At 36.2% G+C, this 20546-nt stretch overlaps 1 protein-coding gene across 1 annotated transcript in view; it reads left to right on the top strand.

The window, feature by feature from the left end:
• The window catches only part of CNOT6L (CCR4-NOT transcription complex, subunit 6-like), an 80424-nt gene that overhangs the window by 52648 nt on the left and 7230 nt on the right, over positions 1 to 20546 (top strand). Inside the window, exons 8-10 of the mRNA XM_006872900.1 lie at positions 4659 to 4810; positions 13250 to 13477; positions 16116 to 16318. Coding sequence (XP_006872962.1) covers positions 4659 to 4810; positions 13250 to 13477; positions 16116 to 16318 — 583 coding nt within the window. The remainder of the gene's footprint in view (positions 1 to 4658; positions 4811 to 13249; positions 13478 to 16115; positions 16319 to 20546) is intronic.

A 20546-nucleotide genomic window follows, 5' to 3' on the forward strand; every position in this document is an offset into this window, starting at 1 on the left:
CTTCCAAACAGGTGCTCATCTTCCGACACTATATCTGAAAACATATTTACTATTTAATAGTTAAAAAAGAATGGTGAAATGGGTGAATGGAACAAAATGATGTGGGAGATGAAAGGAAAGAGGAGCCCCTCAAGGTTTTAAACAAGGGTATGATATAATTTCATTTATATTTTAAAAATAAGTGTAGGTATTTGTAGAGAATGGACTGGAAGTACCAATGTGGAAATAGATTCATACTTCATACATTTCATCTTGAGAATATTAATGGATGCATACAGCTTTGTCTCTTCATTTTGAGTATGCCCCATCAGGAAATAAAGATCCTGAAGGCTTTACTCCATTCATATCATCATGGTCACTGTATTTAGAAGAGGCATCCATAGTTCTATTTAGAGTGCTTTCAAATTTAAATCTGGGAAAAATTGAAAATTGTCAAAAATGAAAAGGAATGCATAAACATGAATATCCTAAATGTTGTTGTTGTTAAGTGCCACTGAGTTGATTACTACCAATAACGACCCTACATAGGGTTTCCAAGGAACAGTTGGTAAGCTTGAACCTCCGACCTTGCAGTTCAAATGACTTTTCAATCCAGCACATTAGCCTACAGTGCCAACCAGGAATTAGTGAGCTGAAATGAACTGGTATTGGTCATTTTAAATCTTACAACCACATAGATTTATTATGCTGGGAATGGAAAATTGAAGAGGAATGGCATTGCATTCATCATCAAGATCTGTCTTGAAGTACAGCACTGTCTGTGATAGGATAATATCCATGTACCTACCAGCTAGACCAGTTAGTAGTACCATTATTATTCAAGTTTATGCACCAACCACTACAGCCAGTGATGATGAAATTGAAGAATTCTACCAACTTCTTCAATCTGAAATTGATCAAACGTGGAATCAAGATGTATTGATAATTATTGGTGTTTGGAAGGACATCCTTGGGAAAAAGAGAAAGGATCAGTAGCTGGAAAATATGGCCTTGGTTGTAGAACAATGCTGGAGATCACATGATAGAAGTTTGCAAGACCAATGACTTCTTCATTTCAAATACCTTTTTTAAACAACCTAAAATGGATCTCACCAGATGAATGCACATAAACTAAATTGAGTACATTTGTGGAAAGAGATGATGGAAAAGCTCCATATCATCAGCTGAAACAAGGTCAGGGTAGACGGTGGAACAGACAATTGGTCATAGGCAAGTTCACGCTGAAGTTGAAGGAAATTAAAACAAGTCGACGAGAGCCAAAATTTGACCTTGAACATATCTGATTATCTGAAGAACAGACTTGATGCATCAGACACTAAAGACTGAATGAAGGACCAGAAGAGTTGTGCAAGAACATCATACAGGAAGAAAGCAAAAAGTCTCTAAGAACAAAAGAAAGAAGGAAACGAGCAAAATGGATATCAGAAGAGATTCTGAAACTTGCTCTGCAAGAAATGAGGAGGTAAAATAGTTGAATAGAAAATTTCAAAGAGCAGCTTGAGAAGACAGGGTCAAATATTATAACAAAAAGTTCAAAGTCCTGGAGTTTGAAAACCAAAAGGGAAGAACATGCTCAGCATTTCTCAAGCTGAGGGAACTAAAGAAGAAACTTAAACCTCCATTTGCAATAATGAGGATTCTTTGGACAAAATATTGAGTGATGCAGAAAGCATCAAAAATATAGAACAAATTCAGTCTCTGTACCAAAAATAAATGGTCAATTTCAATGAGTAGCATATGATTAAGTGCCAATTATGCTAAAGGAAGAAGTTCAAGGTGCATTGAAGGCATTGGCAAGGAACAAGGCACCAGGAATTGATGGAATACAAATTGAAATGTTTCAACAAATTGATACAGCACTGGAGGCAATCATTTGTCTATGCCAAAAAATTTGGAAGACAGGTACCTGGCCAATCTACTTGAAGAAATCCATATTTGTGACCATTCCAAAGAAGGGTGACCCAATGGAATGTGGAAATCACTGGACAATATCATTAATATCACATGCAAGTAAAATTTTGCTAAAGATAATTTTTTAAATGCTACAACCGTACATTCACAGAACTTCTAGACTTTCAAGCCAGATTCAGAAGAGGATATGGAATGAGGCATATTATTTCTGATGTCAGATGGATATTGGCTGAAAACCGAGAATACCAGAAAGATATTTACCCTTGTGCATTATTGACTATGCAGAGGCTTTAGATTGTGTGGACTGTGGCAAGCTATGGACAACATTTCAGAGAATGAGTCTTCCAGAACACTTAATTGTGTTCATGAGGAACTTGTACATAAACCAAGCAATTATTTGAACAGAAAAAGGGAACATTGAATGGTTTAAATTTAGGAAAGATGTGAGCCAGGGCTATATTCTTTCACCATACTTAATCAATCTGTATGCGGATCAAATAATCTGAAAAGCTGAATTATATGAAGAAAACATGTCATCAGTATTGGAGGAAGACTCATTAACAACCTGCGATATGCAGATGATACAACCACTTGCTGAAAGCCAAGAGGACTTAAAATACTGATGCTTATCAAAGACCACAGCCTTCGGTATTGTACCTCAATGTACAGAAAAAAATATCCTTGCCACTGGGGCAGTAAACAACATCCATATAATTGGAGGGAAAAATATGAAGTTGTCAGAGGCTTTATTTTGCTTGCATAACCATGAATAGTCATGGAATCAGGAGTCAAGAAATCAAATGACATTTTGCATTCGACAAATGTGCTGTGTAATACCTCTTTAAATTGTTCAAGAGCAAAGATGTCAGTTTGAGGACTAAGGCATGCCTGGCCCAAGCCATGGTATTTTTTCAGTAACCTCATATGCATGTGAAAGTTGAATAGTGAATAAGGAAGGCTATAGGAGAATTGGTGTATTTATGGTGTTAGAGTTGAATATTAAAAGTATCATGGACTGCAAAAGAACAAACCACTATGTGTTGGAAGAAGTAGAGCCAGAATGCTCTTTAGAAGCCAGAATGGCCAGACTTCGTCTCTCATATTTTGAACATAGTATCAGGAGGAACTAGGCCCTGGAGAAGGATATCATGTTTGGTAAAGTTGTTGTTGTTAAGTGCCATTGAGTCGATTCCAACCCATAGTGACCCTGTATAGGGTTTCCAAGGAGCAGATGGTGAGCTTGAACCGCCGACCTTGTGGTTCAGATGGCTTTGCAGTCTGGCACATTAACCCACAGTGTCACAGAGAGTCTGGAAAAAAAAAAAGTAGAAGACCCTTAATGAGATGGGTTGTCACAGTGGCAAGTTCAGTGGGCTGAAATACAACAAGGATTGTGAGTTTGATACAGTACCTGGCAGTGTTTCCTTTTTGTGTGCATATGGTTGCTATGAGTCTTTAGTGACTCAATAGCTCCTAACAACAGCAGCAAATATGTAAAACCTTGCGGTCTCATAAGCTTTTCAGTTTTACCTCCAATGTTCTTAATCCCCCTATTCACATACATGGCAGGCTTTTGTTAAAAAATTATGTCTTTCAATAAAGAGTAAAAAGTATACTCCCTTTTAAGCACTCTGAGTAAAAATAGGCACTTAATGCTCTCCTTTATTCTTCTCTGCCCAGAAATTTAGAATTGGAAACAGAAATGTATTTTCTCATCTAGCAAAGTGTTCGTCTGTTAGTTGATATTTTTGAAGGTATATGGCTTATGCTTATTTAAAACTAGAAGGAATATGAAGAGACAAACAGTTATAAGAACAAAGATGTCTTCTTACCATCTTATCTCCTAAGGAAAAGGAGTTAGTATTTGTACTTATTAGGTTATTTGCTAAGACATATTTCATAAAATTAGACTTAAAGTAGTTAAATGGATTTGCCAAGGTTTGAGCTAGACTTGGTTCTGTTAAATCCTACTACTCTATTAAAGCCTACTTAATAATTTGGCAATAAAGAAAGAAAATACTATTAGTGCAGAAGGTATAAGAGTTCTGTTTCTTTATCCTAATAGAACTTGTTTTCCTGACCATTGACACTCATTTCTAGCTTTCTAGTAAAAATCAGATAGGAAACTCTGTTACTCCTTAGTTCAGATAGATTGCATCCCTAAATTTTCTTGACAATTCACTTTGAAGAGATGATGGACCCAAAGCTGCAAACAAGGTAGGCAGATTTTATTCAGCTCTTTTAAAATTAATTTGCTTGCTAATTAATTAATTAATTCAATCAAATAATTAATTAAATAAGATTGTGTCTGACTTTAAACACAAGCAAATTTGATGGTAGCTTAAACAAATAGAGAATGAGCAATTTTCTCAGATGAGTCCAGAAACAGATAGTCCAGAACTAGTTTAGCTTCTTCCCCTTCCCCATTCTTGGTGGGTTGGCTTTTTACCCTTTTGCTTTCTACCGTTTGGTCACTGGTGATTCTTCTTCTTCTATTCAGTAGCTGAAAGGTGCAAAGGTATAAAAGGGTGAAGGGAGATGCCATGTTTGCTAAATATCATTTCCAAGAAAGGCTATGGATTAATCAGACTTCTCATTGTTTAGAAGTATATCCTATGGCTGTTTGTAGGTATAAAATGAGTAGGTAGAAAATGATTACTGTGCGTAATCTAATGCTTCCTTCATATAATTTCTTTTAACATGATAATCCAAGTACCTACAATGATAATAATGAATTGTACTTTTAGATTTACATTGGTGCAGAAGCATACAGTGGAATTTAACCAAGTGGCAATGGCTAATTCAGATGGATCCGAAGCTATGCTGAACAGAGTAATGACAAAAGATAACATTGGTGTTGCTGTGGTATTAGAGGTCCACAAAGAACTATTTGGAGCAGGTGAGTGCAATTTAAAATATTCTTATTAAAAATAAACACCATTGACATTTTTCTCATCTCTAAGCAGGCTGACCACCACTCGTCTGTCAGTTTGTTGTACTTTGGTGACTTGTGAGTTGCTGTGATTCTGGAAGCTATACCACGTATCAGTAGGGTCACCCATAGTGGACAGGTTTCAGATAAGCTTCCAGACAAAGACAGACTATGAAGAATGGGGACAGACTACTTCTGAATATTTAGTCACTGAAAACCTTATGTGTAACAGAGAAACACTGTCAGATATAGTGCTGGAAAATGAGCCCATCAGGTTGGAAGGCACTCAAAATGCAACTGGGAAAGAGCTGTCTCCTCAAAGTTGAGTTGACTTTGATGATGTGAATGGAGTAAAGCCCGTGGGAGTAAAGCCCTGGTGACCTTCATTTACTGGTGGGGCACAACTCAAAATGAAGAGAAACAGCTGTAAACATCCATTAATAATCAGAATATGGAATGTACCAAGTATGAAACTTGGAAAATAGGAAATTGTCAAAAATGATATGGAACACGTAAACATCGATATCTTAGGCATTAGTGAGCTGAAATGGACTGGTATTGGCCATTTTGAATCTGACAACCACATGGTTTACTATGCCAGGAATGAGAAATTGAAAAGGAATGATGTTGTCAAAAAGAACATGGTACAACTCTGTCTGTGATAGGATAATATCCATGTGCCTTTAGGCAAGACCAGTTAATACCCACTATTATTCAGATTTATGACCAACCACTAAAGCCAGTGAAGATGAAATAGAAGAATTTTACCAACTTCTTCAATCTGAAATTGATCAAACATGCAATCAAGATGTATTGATCATTACTGGTGATTTGAATGCAATGGTTAGGAGCAAAGAGGAAGGATCATTAGTTGGAAAATATGGCCTTGATGATAGAAATGATGATGGAGATCGCATGATAAAATTTTGCAAAATCAATGAGTTGTTCATTTCAAATACCTTCTTTAAACAGCATAAGAGACAGTTATATACAAGGACCTTGCAAGAAGGAATACACAGAAATCAAGTAGATTGTATCTGTGGAAAGAGACGATGGAAAAGCTCCATATCATCAACCAAAACAAGGCCAGGGGCAGATCGTGGAACAGGCCATCAACTACTCATATGAAAATTCAAACAAGCTGAAGAAAATGAAAGCAAGTCCATAAGAGCCAAAATATGACCTTGAATATATTCCACCTGAATTTAGAGATCATCTGAAGAAGAGAGTTGATACATTAAACACTAAAGACCAAAGACCAGAAGAGTAGTGGGATGACATCAAATACATCATACATGAAGAAAGCAAAAAGTCATTAAGAAGACAAGGAAGAAGGAAAAGATCACAAAGGATGTCAGAAGAGACACTGAAACTTGCTCTCCAGTGTAGAGATGCTAAAGCAAATGGAAGAAATGAGGAAAACAAGCTGAACAGAAAATTACAAAGGTCAGCTCGAGAAGACAAAGTCAAATATTACATTAAAATGTGCAAAGATCTGGAGTCAGAAAATAAAAAAGGAGGAACATTCTCAGTATTTCTCAAGCTGGGGGAACTTAAGAAAAAAATTCAACCCTTGACTTTCGTTATTGAAGGATTCTCTGAGCAAATTATTGAATGATGCAGAAAGCATCAAAGGAAGATGGAAGGAATACACAGAATCACTGTACCAAAAGGACATGGTTGATATTCAGTCATTTCAAGAGATAGCATATGATCAAGAGCCAATGATACTGAAGGAGGTAGTCCAAGGTGCATTGAAGGAATTGACAAAGAACAAGGCACCAGGAATTAATGGAATAAAAGTTGAAATCTTTTAAAAAAGTGAGGTGGCTCAGGAGGTGCTCACTCATCTATGCCAGGAAATTTGGAAAACAACTATCTGACCGACTGATTGGAAGAGATCCATATTTGTGCCCATTCCAAAAGAGGTGACCCAACGGAATGTGGAAATCATCGGACAATCTCTTTGATATCCCATGCGAGTAAAGTTTTATTCAAGGTAATGCAGAAATGGCTGCAAGTATATATTGCCAGAGAACTTCCATAGGTTCAAGCCGGATTCAGAAGAGTCCGTAAAATGAAGGATATCATTGCTGATGTCTGATGGATCTTGGCTGAAAGCAGAGAATACTAGAAAGATGCTTATACCTGTGCTTTATTGACTATGCAAAAGCTTTCAATTGTGTGGATTATGACAAGCTATGGATAACATTGCAAAGTTTGAATGTCTGGAACCCTTAATTGTGCTCATGAGGAATCTGTCCATTGACCAAGAGGCAGTTAGTCATGGGAACACTGAATGGTTTAAAATTAAGAAAGGTGTGTGACAGGGTTGTGTTATTTCACCAAATTTAGTCAACCTTTATGCTGAGCAAATAATCTGAAAAGCTGGGTTCTATGAAGTAAAATATGGCGTCAGGATTGGAGGAAGACTCATTAACAACCTGCAGTGTGCAGATGATACAAACTTGTTTGCTGAAAGTGAAGAGGATTAAAATACTTAATGATGAAATTCAAAGACCACAGCCTTCAGTATGGATTGCATCTCAGTGTAAAGAAAACAAAAATCCTCACCACTGGACCAGTAAACAGCATTCTTATCAGTGGGGAAAAGATTGAAGTTGTCAATGACTTCATTCTTCTTGGATCAATCATCAACACTCATGGAAGCAGCAGTCAGGAAATTAAACAACGTATTTCATTGAGCAAATCTGCACAAGACCTTTTAGAAGTATTGAAGGGCAAAGATGTCAGCTTGAGGACTATGGTGCACCTGACCCAAGCCATGGTATTTTCAATAACCTCATATGCATGTGAAAACTGGACAGTGAATAAGGAAGACCGTAGAAGAATTGATGCTTCTGAGTTATGGTGTTGGAAGAGAATATTGAAAGTGTCTTGGGGTGCAAAAAGAACAAACAGATCTGTGTTGGGAGAAGTGCAGCCAGAGTGCTCTTTGGAGCCCAAAATGGACAAACTTTGTGTCTCATACTTTGGACATAGTGTCAGGAGGGACTAGTTGCTGGAGACAGGTACCATGTTTGGTAAGGTGGAGGGTCAGAGAAAAAGAGAAAGACCCCTATCGAGATGGATTGGCAAAGTGGCAGCATCAATAGGCTCAAGCTTGGCAACAATTGTGAGGTAGGTCCAGAACTGGGCAGTTTTTCATTTTGTTGTTCCATAGGATCGCTATGAGTCGGTACCCACTCAATGGCACCTAACAACAACAAAGCAGGTTGAGGGAATTTTGCCATAATCTATTGCATAGATAATTACCATATATCATCTGAAGATAGTTAAGGAAGATCATTAAAAAAAACAAACAAAAATACCAACAATGAAATGCACTAATTGCTGTTTAAAGGATCATATATGTCTTGGCTTAATAATCACCAGGTAATCAGTGTAACCACAAGCCCAAACTCATTGAGTCAGTTCCATTCATAGTGATCTGGATAGGGTTTCCAAGACTGCACATCTTTATAGGATACAGCCTCTTTCTACTTCAGAGTGACTGGCGAGTTTAAACTATTGACCTTGCGGTTAGCTCAGTGCGTAACATACAGTGCCACCAGGTATTTGAGTTTCAATAGGTCATTCATTATAAAAGCTTCTTTAAAATAGGAAATAATTATATTAGGCTAAATTCAGAAATTATGATGACGGTTGTTTTTCAGTGCACATTTTTAGCTCTTTGGGTGTGACTCTTTCGTCTTGAAGGTTAAGTACTTGGCACATTTTTTTTTTTCTGATTTCTTTATTATATTTCATTCATTGTCAAGGTAAAAGTAGGATCTTACCTGATACTTTTCTTTAGCGTGGATTATTTATAGCTTCCCTTAAAGTCTTCCTATGTCATCTACTTTGAGTTTTCTAGACTTCTTTTTCTCCTTTCTAATTCTTGTTTTTCATCATTTCATTATTTACTTAGTTTATGTTAGGCAAAATCAAGGAAGTTTAAGACTGTCCCTCCAACTGGGTTTATTAATAACAGAAGAAAAGATTTTTGCCTTCATTATTGATTTCAATCATTTTGACAGCCTGTGTCTGTCCAACCTGATTTTTCCACCATTCTGCAGTTTGTCATCAAAAAAGTTTTTAGTGGTAAGAAATTTAGAATTCTTCTTTTCAATTCTTTTCTATCTACTTTTATACCCTTTCACTTTCATCCTTGTTATGGTGCTTTTTTTCCCATCTTATAACATGAAAATTGAATTCTTTTGGAGTTTTACACACCTTTGAATATGTTGAGGAGTAGTTATAAATTTGGAAGATAGCTACCTGGCTAACCGATTGGAAGAGATCCATATATGTGCCCATTCCAGAGAGGTGAACCAATAGAATGCAGAAATCATTGAAAAATATCATTAATATCCCATGCAAGTAAAATTTTGCAGAAGATAATTCAAAAACGTACCAACTGTACATCAAGAGGTAACTGTCAGAAATTCAAACCAGATACAGGTGTGGAACTAGGGATATCATGCTGATGTCAGACGAATCTTGACTGAATACAAAGAATGCCAGAAAGATGTTTACTTGTGCTTAATTGACTATGCAAAGAATTTCATCTGTGTGGATCATGACAAGCTATGGATAGCGTATGAAGAATGACTATTTCAGAACACTTCATTGTTTTCATTAGGAACCTGTACATAGAACAAGAGACAGTCATTCGAACAGTACAAGGGGATACTGAATGATTTAAAATCACAAAAGGTATATGCCATGGTTGTATTCTTTCACCATACTTATACAGTTTGTATGCTGAGCAAATAATCAGAGTAGCTGGATTATATGAAGAAGAATACGGCATCAGGATTGTAGGAAGATTCATTGAAAACAGTGATATGGCAGGTGATATAATCTTGCTTGTTTAAAGTGAAGAGAACTTAAAATATTTAATTGATGAAGATGAAGGACTATAACCTTAATGCAAAGGGAACAAAAATCCTCACAACAGGACTAATAAATAACATCACAGCCAATGGAGAAAAGATTGAAGTTGTCACAGACATCATTTTGCTTGGATCTACCATCAACACACATGGAAACAGTAGTCATGAAATCAAACAATACATTACATTAGGCAAATCTGCCGCACAAGACCTCTTCAAAATGTTCAAGAGCAAAAATAACAGTTTGAGGAACCAAGTTACTCATGACCCAAGTTATGATATTTTCAATAGCCTCATATGCATTTAAAAGTTGTGGTTACGAATCGGGCTGCGAACCTGAAGGTCAGCAGTTCAAAACTACCAGCAGCTCTGTGGGAGAAAGATGAGGCTTTCTACTCCTGTAAAGATTTACACCCTCAGAAACCTTGTACAGGGTCGCTGTGGGTCGGAACCGACTCGACGGCACTTAACAACAATAACAAATATTGAATAAGGAAGACCGTAGAAGAATTGATACATTTGAGCTATTATGCTGGAGAAGAATATTAAAAATACCGTGGGCTAAATCAAGTAGTATTACTACAAATTCTTAGAAACCTTTATAAACAAAATTATCAAAATGTGTAGCTATTATTTCTTGACATTAGTGTTCATCTTCAGGAAGTGTCTCCAGTCTTTTTCATCGTTACCTGAAGAACTTTGTACTCTTTGATTTACACATTAAAATGGCAGTTTGGGCATCCCTGAGGGACTCAAATTACATTTCTTTACAGTGAACTCTTGAGTTTTAAGAACAAAAAAAAGTCTGAAGGGGGCAAGATCAAGGTGGTAGGGTGAGTGTGGTAAGGTTTCCCAATGAAATTCTCTCAGGTGTCACATCTCTTGCTACCCTAGAAGAATGCATAGGTACGTTGTTGTGATGAAGAAAAAATTCCTTGGTGTAACTTTCTTGGCCTTTTCTTTTTTTTAAAATCTGTACTGTTTTCCTTATGATGATTGCCCTGTGTCCTTTGAAAAAAAAAAAATCTGTGAAGATTATACCCTTTGGAATCCCAAAAGACAGTCACCATAACCTTCTGAGTTACCTTTCTGCCTTGAGTTGAACTTTGCTAAGCGATCCCCTGGAAGTCATTGTTTTTTTTTTATTTGTCATTGATTTTGCTGTCTGAATTGTATTGCCAAATTCAAGGTTCCTTATGTGGTTATGCTTCATTTAACAAAATTGTCTTCATTAGCTTCAATTTTTATTTTGTTTAAAAGACTGATGGAAATAAGAACTTTTGGAGGTACCTGATATTCCTATAACACTTTGGCCTCTATTGAGCCAAAAACCTCCTAGAATCTAGATATTGCTGTTAAGTGCCGTTGAGTCGGTTCTAACCCATAGTGACTGCATAGCGTTTCCAAGGAGTGGCTAATGAGCTTGAACCACTGACCTTGTGATTCAAACCAATTTTGCAGTCTAGTACATTAGTCCATAGGGCCACACCAGGACTCCAGTAGTTTGTTAAAATTAAAAATGATTCATGTGAGATCCCAACTTCCTATGTCATAAATGGTAATTTTATGACCATCTTCCACCAGTTTCTGCTCTTCAGTCACAGTTAATTCTTTCATCAAGGCTGACAGTCTTACCTTTTTTTAATGTGTCTTTAAGCTTTTCCTGACCTCCCTTAAAACATTTGTCCATCTAAATTCTGTTGCTTTATGTGGGATTGTATTTCTGTAAACTTGTAAAGCTTTAGTGATTTGGGACGATGTGTATTAGAATTTTGTTAAAAATTTGCTATTTGACTTGACCTCAAAATTAGGTTTTTCCATGGCACACAACTGTCACTTGTTTTTAAGGCACCCTAATTAAGACTAAGACCAAGTGTATTACTAAGAGATTGCCTACAGCCATCTATTGATCACAGAATCATAGTTAAACACATTTTCTTTGGCACAAACCCATGTGTATATGAACTAGAACCCTAGTAGCTAGCAATGCTTTTTGACTTACCTTCATATGTATATAATTTAATTTAACTCACATCATACCATGCTTACTGAGCTGTATGCCTTGAATATTTTATGGACATCGTTTTCTGTCAGCATATGTTAACTAGCTATTTAATTTTCACAATTTTCAGTGTAGTTGAATACCTCATTTTTAAAATGAACCTGAGCACCGAAGTGGCTAAATAACTTGTCTAAGACCACCAAAATAATAAGTACTAAAGTCAGGTCTAAACCCCAAGCAACTAGACTTTGAGAGTCCAATTCTTACTAGAAAAAAATTATTTTGGTAAATCGTGTAAATTTGTTTTGGTAACAAATTCACTTCCTAGTTTTTATTTTGTAAAGGCAAATATAATGGCTATACCATTTACTACTGACCTGTCTTTTTCATGTGTTCTGGGAAGGCAAGGTGAATGAGTTTTAGATAGTGAAGATATTAAATTCAGGTTTAGCTAACTGAAATCACTGAAAACCTGCCACACAGGGCTACTGTAATCTTTAAATGACAGATATTTTATGTACTTGTTAAACCAAATTCATCATATGAAAGGCACTATAATTGATTATATGGCATAATTCCTAATTTAGGCATGTACAAGTGTCACTTAGTAAATACTTTAGTTTCTGTGGACCACATACAGTTTCTGTCACAGGCTTCTAGGCGTCTTTTCTTGGTGTGGTGGTGGTGGTGGTATGCCGTGGTGTCGGGTCTGACTCGTAATGACCCTGCATAGGGTTTCTGAGGTTATAAATCTTTCCAAGAGCAGAAAGCCTTATTTTTCTCCACAGAGCTGCTGATGGACTTAAATAACTGACCTTGTGGTTCACAGTTCAGTACTTATCCTATGCTGTGTATATTTTCACCAAAAATTAAATAAATATACCCACTCCTCACTTACTTAGTTAAGTTCCAACGTCCAAGTTGTTATGCAAAAATTGACGTTATACAAAAATAGAGGAAGGCTACTTTATATAAATGGCCAAATTATATGTTTACCTGCTGCCAAACTACTGAAAATCATGGCCCAGCCAAGTTGATACATTGCCTTAACTATCACAGCCAATGAGCATTACTGTCTCACCTTGTCACTTAGGTGTTTGTTGCTGCCACACATGTTTCATCACAGCACAAAATATTAGGATAGCAGATTTTTTTTACTGTGGTTATAAATGTGAATTTATAATGAGATAGTCGATAAGTGAGGAGTAGGTACACATATTTTTTTAAGAAGACTAAACCATCTTAGCTTGCATCGGTTATACAAAAATAGATTGTGGATCAGATTTAGTTCCTGGGCAACAGTTTGCTGACTCGTTATCTAGAAGAATATTTTTCAGATTAGGATCACTAGAATCTCAGTACTTTAGCTTTTAAGAAGTTTAAAAGGCAAGGCATAAGCTTATGGAAAAGAATAACATGACTATGGGTTTTTGGGAGAAAACCTTACTACTTTTCTTGGCATGTAAAACATAATCTTATCTTCCTTTTTCTAATGTTTAAATTTAGGTATGAAGCCTATTCATGTTGCAGACAAACAGCTGCTTATTGTGGCAAATGCCCACATGCATTGGGACCCAGAGTATTCTGATGTGAAACTCATCCAGACCATGATGTTTGTCTCAGAAGTTAAAAACATTCTGGAGAAAGCCTCTAGTAGGCCTGGCAGTCCAACCGCAGATCCTAATTCCATCCCGCTGGTGCTATGTGCAGATCTTAACTCATTGCCAGATTCAGGTATTTATAATAGCATTTCTTCTTTGCTTTCAGTTGAAAGACCAGATAGCTCCTAACTTGTGAATAGAGAATTTATCTTGTAACTTACGGAGCATACCAGTAAGAATCACAGGGATAGGGCTATGAGGTAATTGAAGGGTGCTTAATAAAAAACTTTTTCTAAGGTATGGGCAGGGTAAGGGAAACCAATAAAGAATGATACAGCTCTCTGGAATTAGGACAGCTTAGAACCCTTTGCCTAAAGGGGAGGCCGGTATGGCACTATAGGATAAGCATTGGACTCTTATCCACAAGGTTGACAGTTCAAACCCTCCAGCTACTCCTTGGAAACCCTATACAAGGTCACTGAGTCTGAACCAATTCGACAACATTTAACAAAAGCCTGCCTAAAGGGGAAAGTAGTGGGAGCTGTTACCAGGATTTGGAAAAAGTAGTTAAAGCTATGTTATTGTTGTTAAAGTGCCATCAAGTTGGTTCCAACTCATAGCAGTCCTGTGTAGGGTTTCTGAGGAACGACTGGTGGATTCGAACTACCAGCCTTGTGGTTAGCAGCCCTGTGCTTATCCTCTCTAGGAGAGGACATGTAACAGAAGCTACAGCTCTGAATTAAGGGATGTAGCCAACTCCTGGCAAACCAGCCAGATTTTCAGACAGTGCCTCCCTTTGACCAAACCCAACTGGTAAGTAGACTCAGGCAGGAATTTGTAGTTGAAGTAATCATGTTCTGTCTCCTCAGGCAGAGAGAACAGTGGAGAATGGTGATTTGGAGGGACAACCAGAAAATATTTTGCACAGATAGTTATCTAGTGAATCACTTCACAGATTCTGAATGAAATTCATTAAAAATCATTGAAAACAGATATTAGGTACAATGAGTGACCAGAAGTTTCCTAGGATTTCACATTAATTCTTGAACTCCACTAACTACTTTTGTCCTAATTTATGTCTCTTCCAAACTCACTAGTGTCAAGTAGATTCTCACTCATTGCATCCCTATAGGAAACAGTAGAATTTGACCATAAGGTTTCCAAGGCTGTAGTCTTTACATTAGCAGATTGCCTTATCTGTCTCTTGTGGAGTGGCTAGTGTTTGTGAACCACTGAGAATTACCAACCTTTTGCTTAGCAACAGAAAGCTTTAACCACTGCACCACTGAGGCTCCTCTTAATCACTAAAAACTTTATAAAATATCACTTCTGTATTTTAGATATAAAATTTGAAATGTAAAACATTAAAATATATTTTTTCTGTTAGCAAAGCATACTTACTCTCTATGTTTTGTATATTATCACTAAACGTTTTAAAGTGTTTAAAATAATAACTCAACATTAATATAAACCAACCCAAATGCTTATAATAGTAATATTCATAAAAGTTACTAACATCTTTACTTTTTTCTTAGCAAGTAAATGCTGAAATCATCCTTCACAAATGTTTATCTTCAACTCTGAACCCAATAGGCACCTTAACCACATCTTTTCTTAATTTTTATTTCCTCTGATTAATTGTCCTCAAGTATAAAAAGTTTTCCTATCTCATTTGATTTGTTTGGCAGCACATGTGAAGAGTTGACTCTGGAGCTAGACTATCAGGATTAGATCCTGATTTTGCGATTTTCTAGCTGTGCATTCGCTGATAAAATTCCTCTTTTACATGTTATTGTTAAGTGCCATCGGGTTGTTTCGACACAGAGCACCCTGCATAGAGTTTCTAAGGAGCATCTGGTGAGTTTGAACAGCTGACCTTGAAATTCAAATGACTTACAGCCTAGTGCTTATTCAACACACCAGGACTCCTTGCTTATAATAAGGGTACAATAATTTTGTTCACTGTATAGGGCTGTTTGTGAACAGTGCCAGGCATATAGTTAATACTAGATAAATAATAGCTCCTTTTCACTTGTTTACAATACTGGAGACAACTCGTCTCATAGATGACTAAACATAATAATAATAATAATAATAATAATAATAATAATAATAATGTGTTATGATACTTTTCCCCCCAGTTGCTTATTCAATGAAAGCCATTTACTTTTTTTTTTTTTTTAGTGCTTCTACTCTCTTCTACTTTTTAAATACACTTATTATTTTGGCGAAGTGGAATACCTCTATCATGTAATGTCCTTTGTAGTTTCAAACTGTCAGGTCTTACTCTAACCCAAAATAATGATCATGTTTAGCTGTTGAAATGTTGATGATACATCTATTTTAGTTTTAAATCGTATTTGCATGTATGTTACATTTTACATTCCCAAAGTTACAGATTAATGTACAAAGAAATAGCAAAGACATAGTGGTTTTGAATAATATTCCCAAAGCATTTATCACTGAAGTGTCACTCTGTGCCCTGGAAATTATCTTTAGCCTGAATATCCATTAGGAAACAGAGGAAATTTTTGTGTGATCTTGATGCTTTGCTCTGAAATAGGCAAATACCCTTCATTCTGTTAGATTAAACTATATGAAGTTAGTGACACTCTATTGTTTTTAAGAAGCAAACAAAAAAAGGTAGCTTTTTTTGACTCACATTAATAAAGCCATTCTAATAAAGCCAATTCCTGGCAGTGGTTCTTGGCTATAAAGCCTTGTGTAAGGACTCAGTGCTAAATGATAGTGTTCTTTTCTTATTCCACTAGGTGTTGTAGAATATTTAAGCAATGGAGGAGTAGCAGACAACCATAAAGACTTCAAGGAACTGAGGTACAATGAATGTCTTATGAACTTCAGCTGCAATGGAAAGAATGGAAGCTCAGAAGGGAGAATCACACATGGCTTCCAACTGAAGAGCGCCTATGAAAATAACTTGATGCCTTACACCAATTACACCTTTGATTTCAAAGTGAGTAGAAACCCTTGGACTGATGTAGGAATTCTAATTATTTTAAATATAAGCATGTGCGTCCTGGTGTGGTGGTGTGGGTTTATGTGCTAGACTGGAAACTGTTTGAATTGCAAGATCGTGGTTCCAGTTCACTAGATGCTCTTCGGAACCCTATATAGGGTTTCTATGGGTCAGAACCGACTGGAAGACACTGAACAACAACAACAGCAAGCATGTGACAAGAAAAGTATAAATTTATCATTTATGCTTAATCGTATACCAGAAACTTTTAGAGTTTCAAAATGTAGAGTTTTAAGTGTATGCCTTAACAAAAGAAGGAGTCCTGGTGTGGCGCTGTAGAATAAACACTCCACCACAGGTCAATTTGAACTTCAAGATTGGTGGCTGAAACTCACCAGCTGCTCCTCGGAAACCCTATACAGGGTTGTTATGGGTTGGAATCGACTCCATGGCACTTAACAACAACATAACAACATCTTATGAACAAAGTTCTGGTCTGGCACTGTAGGATAAGTACTCGACTTACCCTGTAGGATAAGTACAGAGTTGCTATGGGTTGGAAACAGCTTGACACCACTTAACAACAATAAACATAAGAAAGTTTGTTAGGTTTTGTGGTTATTGTGTTGAGAATTCTTTTCGAACCTTGAACCCTTGTTTGCTCAAATTTCAAATAGTGACTAAAAGCAGAAACTTCTAAAATACTATGTTCAAGGCACTTTATGTGTATTAGTATAATTAATCCTCACTTATCCATACCACTGTAGGGACCCAAATAATAAACACCTGATATAGCTAATCTCACTTTGAATGAAATTATGTAATATTTCCTCAAAAATTTCTTAGTACTTTTAGTACTTCCTACTGATATCTTATTTATCGTTAATGTTTTCCACATTTCTTTTGGTGGTGGTGTTAGGGTTATACTTGAGGTCTGTTTTATATCCATTTATTTGTCCTAATACAGAGGGGCTTCAAAATGTTCATGGATAATTCCATTATCTTTTCATTTCCAACAAACATTTGAAGCTCCCTTGTAGAATCTCAGGCAGTGGATAGTGTTAAATTCAAGGAAGAGACATATATTTTAGCAAGAATTTTTAAAGAAGAGTGGCTGTTTTACACAGCCATCTATTATTTAGAACTGTTGATTTTGGTGACTTTCCATAGTAACCCCTTTCCTCTCAAATGTTCTGATCACTTCAAGGAACTAAGTGTAGCTCTTCCATCTATCTATCTATCTATCTATCTATCTATCTATCTATCTATCTATCTATCTATTATCTGACTTTCTGGCCTTTAGAATAACTATAATAAAATCTTGTACTATTCTGTAAAAAAAAAATGTAGATGTTAGAAAGTGGTTTTATATAAGAAGGAACCTAGAGTAAATTTAATAAAACACAAAGGAAATGGGCTCTTTAACATCTCCAATAGCCTTTTTCCATTTTCAGTACTTGTTAGCCCCTTTTCTGAGAAACAAATTAGCAGGAAGGAGAAAGAAAATTAATCGGTTAATGTTTATGAATCAGCTTTTGTCGTCATGAAGTGCAAAACAAATGGTTAGAAGAAATTAAATCTAGTTGAGTATTCTTATTATTAGAGTAGCTAATTCTGTCCAGTCATAGTTAATTTTGTTGAAATCAGTTATAAGCAGTGATGTGCCAATAAATAACAGTCAACTTTCTGGGAAAAAGAAATACTGGTTTATAGTGGTTTCTGATTTCAGTGGTATAAATACTATTACTGTAACAGATTTCAAGCTATCAACATAATGTCACTGGATGCAGATTTGGGAAGAGATGTGCTAATAAAGTTGGTACAAGCTGGCTTCAGTACACCACTGCTCTTATGTGATGTAATCTTAAAGAAAAACCTCTAGATTCAACTATGCACAGTTTACTATAGGTTAACTCCTGTCCTTGTGACACAGTGAAATATATTTGAATACATCTCTCCTAGCGTAACCCAGAAAACCTATAATAAAATTTCCCAAAATAAGTGCTCAATAATATTACAGTTATTATTGATTTTGTACCTGAGTAGGTGGTGAAAAAACAAATTCATTTTGAACTAATTAATTTGAATATTTTTGAAGGTTGCTTCTTCCTTTTCATAAAGCAGAAATTAGAGAAATAAAATTTGGAATATTAATCTATGCCATTTTCCTCAGCCATTTGAATTGGTTTAAAATTCTTTGTTGATGGGAAAAGTCTCTCATATGTTAATAATTGAATAAAAAATCTTATCGAACCATAGGCTCTATTTTAATGTTTAAAGGAGTCCTGGTGTGGTGCTGTGGGCTAATGCGTTGGACTGCAAAGTCAGTTTGAACCACAAGGTCGGCAGTTCAAGCTCACCAGCTGCTCCTTGGAAACCCTATACAGGGTCGCTATGGGTTGGAACCGACTCGGCAGCACTTAACAACAACAGAGGTACAGTTAAGAATCTTAAGTACCTGACGCAGATAATTTTTGATGTTTGGATATATAAGATGCGTTGGGAAAGGAGGAGAGAGCAGTAAATCCTCAAGAGAGGCATGTATGAGACTATAAATACGTTAGCTGATGGATTAATGTATAGGATGGAAGGGAGGAAAGGAATGGGAAGGAAGGATGGTCAGGCAGTGAACTAAGGTCGTAAATGACCAGACAGAATTCAACGTCTAGACTAAATAGCAGACCATGAACTTTGCAGTTTTAACTAAAGCATTTTACACAATTAGTGCTATACCAACATTTCAGATAAAATCAGAGCACAAAGGAATTGTTGTTTGGTGTGTCGAATTGGTTCTTACTTGAAGTGACCCTGTGTACAACAAAATGAAACACTGCCTGATCCTTTGCCATTCTTATAATTGTTGCTCTGGGTAAGCCATAATTGTTGCAGCTACCGAGTCAATCCTCACTGAAGGTTTTCCTCCTTTTCTGTGACCCTCTGCTTTTTCAAGTATAATATCTTTCTTCAGGGACTGGTCCCTCCTGATAGCATGTCCAGAGGACATGGGATGAAGTCTCTCAATCCTTGCATCTAAGGAGTATTCTCACTGTAGTTCTTCGAAGATAGATTTGTTTTCATTGTTTTTGGCAGTCCATGGTAATTTCAATATTCTTCTTCAACACCATAATTCAAATACATCAGTTCTTCTTTATTCACATGCATATGAAGTGATTGAAAATACCTAGGCTTGGGTCAGGGGCTCCTTAATCCTTAAAGTGACATCTTTGCTCTTTAACACTTTTAAAAAGTCTTTTGCAACAGATTTGCCAAATGCAATATTTAATACTTTAAAAAAGGTCTTTTGCAATAGATTTGCCAAATGCAGTATGTCATTTGATTTTTTTGACTGCTTTCTTTGATGGGCGTTAATTGTAGGCTGAAGTAAAATGAAATCATTGGCATCATAAGTCTTTTCTGTCTTTATGATGGTGTTATTTATTGGTCCAGTTGTATGGATATTGTGTTCTCTTTATGTTAGTGTAATTCATACTATCTTTGATCTTCATCAGTAATTGCTTAAGTCAAGACTCTTCACTTTTCATTGAATAGCTTATCTCAAGTCTTACTGAATCTTCTCTGTGGTTGTGATGCCATATTCTTTATATAGTCCAGATTTTCAGATTAGTTGCTTCAGCATCCAGATTAAATAACTACAGTGAAAGAACACAATCCTGATGCACACCTTTTATGATTTTATTTTATTTTAAAGCATTTTTTTTTTTTTTATCCTTTAGGTGAAAGTTTACAGAGCCAATTTGTTTTGTCTTCACTATTTTGTACATACAGCATTCCATTACACCGGTTGCATTCCACACAGTGTTTCCCCATATGTACCCTGGATTTTCCATTTCATCTGGATTTTCTACCCTTCTGCCTCTTTTGCTTTTGGACAAATGTTCATTATATCTAGTTTAGTTAGTTGATTATTCTAAGGAACATGTTCATATTTAATTAATGGGCCTATCCATTGTTTGACTGGAAGTGGTCTCTGGGAATAGGGTCAATTCTATGTCAGAAAGGTGTTTTGGGGTCAGTGTTCTGGTTTCTTCCAGTCTGGTGTTTTGTGTGTGTGTGTGTATGTGAATATGTTGTTGTTGTTTTTTTAATTTAAGGTTTTTATTGTGGATTGAGTGAAAGTTTATAGGGCACATCATCAGTTTCATATTCAACAATTCATATAACTTGTTTCATTACATTGATTATAATCCCCTCCATATACCATCAG

This window comes from Chrysochloris asiatica, unplaced genomic scaffold (genome assembly GCF_000296735.1).
Source record: "Chrysochloris asiatica unplaced genomic scaffold, ChrAsi1.0 scaffold00214, whole genome shotgun sequence".
In the NCBI taxonomy this organism is placed as follows: domain Eukaryota; kingdom Metazoa; phylum Chordata; class Mammalia; order Afrosoricida; family Chrysochloridae; genus Chrysochloris; species Chrysochloris asiatica.